This window comes from Grammomys surdaster, unplaced genomic scaffold (genome assembly GCF_004785775.1).
Source record: "Grammomys surdaster isolate TR1022 unplaced genomic scaffold, NIH_TR_1.0 125669, whole genome shotgun sequence".
NCBI classification, from domain to species: Eukaryota; Metazoa; Chordata; class Mammalia; order Rodentia; family Muridae; genus Grammomys; species Grammomys surdaster.
The window spans coordinates 396,205-401,686 of record NW_021620506.1 but is presented as its reverse complement, the minus strand read 5'-3'; the positions used below and the strand labels follow the sequence as shown (position 1 = coordinate 401,686).

The following is a 5,482-nucleotide window of genomic DNA, read 5'->3' as shown; positions in this document are numbered from 1 at the left end:
TCTCTCTCTCTCTCTCTCTCTCTCTCTCTCTCTCTCTCTCTCTCTCTGGAGGTAGCTGGAGCTCAACAGTTTGGGAGCTGTTTCTTCTGAAATCCTGTTTAACTTACCTTCTGATACTTATACATTTTGTCACTTCTACGCTACCCAGTTCTGGCCCCTAGCACTCTTAGGCAATACCTCTGCCCATGGCCTGGTTCTGTCCCGGCTCCAGTCTCCCTCCAGCATGTGGCTCTATATTTCTGATGAGTAGCTATCTCCTCAAATTCGATAGACGTTTTTTCCTGGAATGTTTACTGAGTAACATTATCAGGAAACCCCACTCTCAAGGTCATCTAAGCAGTGAGCCAGTGAGCCAGGACTAGGGGATGGGAGACCCTTCAATAGGGCTACCAGTGAGCTGAGCAGGGAGCTCTGGGATGCAGCCCTTGTGAGTCACTGCCCAGGCAAGAGTGGCCTTCCCTGGGACACAGCTGCCTTTCAATCACCCCCGCTTCTGTAACTGAGCAATTCCAATAAGCTCAATGGCTTGCCAAGTTAGACATGCATGGAATTGTTTCTTCTGTCTGTTGTTAGTGCCCCATCTGGGGTGAATAGAAATGTGCTCACATCTCCCCAGAAAAAGTCTTGCAACACTTTCCATATACCAGACACAGTCCTAGGAACTGGGACCCAGCAGGGAACAGGACAGATAGGAATCTCAGAAGAGTATGTCCAAGTAGATCAGTGAGTGCTGTGGCAGGTATCTATAAACACTAAGAAGGGATAGAGGAGGAAGGAGGCAGAGCTACCGAGATGGATCAGTGGGTAAAGACATTCGCTGCCAAGCTTGCCAGCCTCAGTTTGATACCCAGTACCCCACATGGTGGAAGGAGAAAACTGACTCCTGTGATTCATCCCTGGAACTGCACATGAATGTCAGCCAGTGTGCAAGGCATGCAACACACACACACACATACATACATACACACACACACACACACACACACACCCCTTCAGAAGGTCTTATCCATGAGGGTGACTTTCTGGGCTGAGGAAGGAAAGGGAAGATCATTTGGAAAAAGCATCCTAGGTGCAGCTTCTCCTGAGCACCTGGCTCCTGGGGTCCCTGCAGAGTTTCAGGGTCAGTGAGGGTGTGGCTGGAGTGGAAGTGCACGGAGATCAAGGAGGACAGGAGGAGTCCGATGGCCTTGGAAGGTCTGGCTTCTATCCCTAGTGAGCTGGGAGTCACCAGAGTTATCCGGGAATAAGGCCGTATTCTGACCCTGCTCTGGTTCTGAGAACAGACTACAAGGAGACCGTGATGCTTACAGGGGGCTCAGGCTGGAAGCCATGACACAACACAGAGGAGGAGGAGGAGGATGATGACGGTGGTGATGATGATGATGATGACGATGACAACTGAACAGAAATGGTGGAGGAGGGAGGTTGACAAGGCTAAGAGGGACTGAATTACTGGCATGCACCAAGGACAAAAACCCTGGGATGGACTGATAGGCTGAGTTGTAGGTGTAACGGAGAAGGAGGAATGAAAATGGTTGCAAGGTTCTGGCCATAGTGACAGTAAAAAGGGAGAGGCTAGGACCTGAGACCAGGAGAAGGGAGGCATTGAATGTCATCGGAGTTCAGATCTCGTTTACAGTAAGACTCGCTCCTGCCTTCATTTCTTCTAAATCCTAGAACACAGTTTGGTGTCTCTTAATGATTAAACTTCCTCCATTTCTCTTCTCCAATTTCTCCCTTCAGAATTGGACCTTAAGGTACAAATCATGACACGTCTTTCTTTTTCTTCCTTCCTTCCTTCCTTCCTTCCTTCCTTTCTTTCTTTCTTTCTTTCTTTCTTTCTTTCTTTCTTTCTTTCTTTCTTTCCTTTCTTTCTCTTTCCTTCTTTCCTTCCTCCCTCCCTCCCTACCTCCCTCCCTCCCTACCTCCCTTCCTACCTCTCTCTCTTTCTTCCTTCCTTCCTTCCTTCCTTCCTTCCTTTTTTCCTTTCTATATAGTTTTTCAAGACAGGGTTTTTATGTGTAGCACTGACAGTCCTAGAATTAGCTCTGTAGACCAGGCTGGCCTCAAACTCAGAGATCCATCTGCCTCTACCTCCCGAGTACTGAGATTAAAAGCGTGCACCACCACCCCCTGGCTAACTCACTGTTCTTCACTTAGGCACCTTTTCCAACTCTTTGAGGTCAAGGACAAAACAGATTCAACTCTTTTGCTATCCACCATCTTCTACCAGACCAGACTGCTTCCCACTCATCAAAGGTCCCGAGAGACCCACTCCTCCTTTCCTAGTGACTGTCTGTGAAATAGGTCCTTGCCTTATGTGACATGATGCTCACTAGTCTCTCTGCATTTCTCATCGGACTCACCTCAGTGAGGGGCTCACATTCTCAACGAGGAAAGGGAGGCTCATAAAGGAGGCCATGTCAGAACTAGGTTACCTCATCCTCAGAGCCCCTCAGCCTCTGCTAAAGCCATTTTCCTGGCCACAGTGTAGGCCTATAAGCAGATTTTATGCATATTAAATATCAAATGCACTGGGATGGAAAGTTGATTAGAATGCAAGAGGTCTAGGGGCAGGAGGTTGGAGTTACTACTTACGAAGTAGCAGTATTGTTTAGGATGTTGAAAAACTCTTGGGAACAGACAAATGATGCTTCTGTGGTACTGTGATCTTTAGTTAATGTTGCAACGTGATACTGCTATGGGCTGAATTGTACCTTCCTTAGTTTGTGTGTTAAGTCCTAACTCCAGCTTTTAGGCTATAACTGTGGTTAAATGAAGTCACAGGGCACCCCTGGTTTGAAAGGATTAGAGTTCCTTATTCTTTGTACATTTTCCAACTGTGAGACTCTGCCAGTTGCTACCTATTACAAAAAGAAGCATCTCTCGTGAGAGTTGAGAGCTCCAGTGGTCTGTTGGTATATGGATAAGTCTTTGGAAGTTGGGTTAATATTCTGTCCACTTAGCAGAAAAATGGGGATTGGTTTGTCTTTAGAGTTTATAACCTGACTACCACAGCAATGCTGTGGTTCCAGTGACACTGGGTACGGGTTCCGACTTGTAGAGCATCCCTTAAATCCACTCAGAAAGTCTTTAATTGTTCCCACAACGCAGGTACCATTACTGCACCAGTGGGCATGTCCTTCCAAGCCAGTCGTTTATAGCTCAGGGTTTACATCTGAGGAAAGTGAATGCTTCCTTCCAGCACTATAAAAGCTGGCCAGTAAGACTTAGCCCTAAGTGGGACATGAATATTACACTCTCTCTTGCCATGTCTCAGGGGACTGCTGTGGAACAAAGGGGCAGAGAGACTGTAAGCAGAGGGGGCAGATGACTAAAGTAAAACTTGAGTGTAAAGATACAACAGGACAGTCACACATGTGAACTCACAGCAGTTGTGATGGCTCATGTCAGACAAATATCCCATTATGCCAAGGGAGGGGGATGGGCGTGGAGCCGCACTCTTAGCCTTGATGTTATTAACAATGAATAGCTGGGGCGGGGAGAGCCAGTTTTCTCTAAGGCGCATCTCCAGGAAAGTTTGCCATGCCCCAAGAGATAGATTCACACCCAAGAGTATTTGGGCAGCATGAAGTTGACTGGCTGGGATTTTACAAAAAGCAGGCATGAGAGTGAGTAAATTAGAAGCTGGGGGAGGGGCCAGAGGGAGCGAATCTGCTCAAAATACGTTGTATAAAAAATGTCAACACTAAGCAATAAGAATAGTATTTTAAAAATGTAAAAAGAGAATCCGTGTCTCCCTGAGATATCAGTTTGTTTGTTACTGTATCCATCTTCTCAGTTCCTGAGGGCAAGAGAGAAAGTGGCCATCAGCAAACTAGGAAGAGAGCTATACCAGAAATCACCCTACCTAGCCAGGGCCTCTAGCCTCCAGCATGGAAGGAAATATGGTTTCTATTGTCCATGACACATAGCCTGTAGCATTTGACTCTGGCAGCTGAAATAAACAAATATAAATGCTGTCTTAGGGTTTCTAGTGCTGTGATACGACAGCAGGACCAAAGAGAACCTTGGGGAAGAAAGGGTGTTTTTCAGCTTACAGCTCACATCACTGTCCATCACTGAAGGAAGTCAGGGCAGGAACTTAAGGCAGGGACTCAGAGTCAGGGCCTGAAGCAGAGGCTATGGAGGGATGCTGCTCACTCTACTAGCTTGCTCCCTCATGGCTTGTTCAGCCTGCGATCTTATAGAATCCAGGGCCACTGGACCATGAGTGGCACCACTCAAAATGGGCTAGGTCCTCCCCATATCAATAACTGGTTAAGAAAACGTACTACAGACTTGCCTACAAGCCAATCTTATAGAGGCAGACTCTCAAATGAGAGTCTCTCTTCCCAAACAACTCTAGCTTACGTCAAACTGACACAAGCGCAGACACTATGGGATTTGCTACAGAAACCTCTCAACACCCATTTTCTTAGAGAGAGTGATGCTTTGTAACAGTGAAAAGCTTACCCACTTTTCAGGTGTGAACTCCAAATACCACCTCCTCCAGAGAGTCATCCCTGATTGCTGAACCCAAATGGATTTTTGTGTCCTCTGGACTTTTAGAGTATTTGGCTCTAGTCTGTCAGGCTTTAAGCATGACTCTCGGTCATCAACACACCCTGTTCAACAGTTCAACACCTACCTGAGTTTATGCACATGTTTAACACAGGGCTAGCTGCATAAACGGACAAGCAAGGGGTTGTTCTCAGGCCTGTCATTCTGCAGTCACTTGACTTACAAAGGTCACTTGTTATTCCTCATCCTAAACTTCCCCAATCCTAATATGGGATTAGCTACTTTCTCCTAAAATCAATTACCCATGGATTATGTTCATTTTTAGCTTTTATATCCAAGTACGGAGAGTCAGAGGGAGGTGTTAAGTCATCCCAGGAAGGCTTCCTGGGGAAGATGGCACTTGACTGGGGTCTGAGGAGGGAAGGTCTAGGTAGGGGACTCAAGCTGCAACCGGGAAGTTAAGGCTCAAAAACAGGCACTCAGTGGGGTGGCCCACCTTGCAAACCCTGGAGTCGGTAGGTGCGGTGCTCCACGGACAGGCCTACTGCGCTGTAGGGACCATAGCGCAAGGTCACTACTGCTTTCTCTGGCATGGTGCTGTGTCCTGGCTGGGAGAGGCTGTCAAGGACTCTAACACCTGCTGCTAGGCAACCGTCCCTCCAGCCTTCAGAGAGGTGGGCGGGGCCACTGCTGGGCGGGGCCAAGGCTTTCCTGTCCCAAGTCCCCAGGCTTAGAACAGAGTTACAAGTATATAGCCTCTTAAACTAACTCAGTTTCCACCTGCTGTGGTGTTAGCGGTGACTGCGTGAGTGAGTGATTAACTCCCACCAGTTAGGGAAAGCGTGTGTCTAACTGCGCTGTCCAGAGTCGCCTAGTTTCATCGCTAACCATCCAGTTGCAGCCTGTATTTTGTATTAACTCCGCTGAGGTTCAGAATTTGCTAAGCCATGCAGAAAAG

The 5,482-nt window shown here is 47.4% G+C and overlaps 1 protein-coding gene across 1 annotated transcript in view; it reads right to left on the bottom strand.

Annotated features, from left to right (window-relative positions):
- The window catches only part of CUNH10orf53 (chromosome unknown C10orf53 homolog), a 12,166-nt gene extending 7,016 nt beyond the window's left edge, over positions 1–5,150 (bottom strand). Inside the window, exon 1 of the mRNA XM_028787465.1 lies at positions 5,021–5,150. Coding sequence (XP_028643298.1) covers positions 5,021–5,117 — 97 coding nt within the window. The 5' untranslated portion in view covers positions 5,118–5,150. The remainder of the gene's footprint in view (positions 1–5,020) is intronic.
- Between the last annotated feature and the right edge of the window lie 332 nt (positions 5,151–5,482).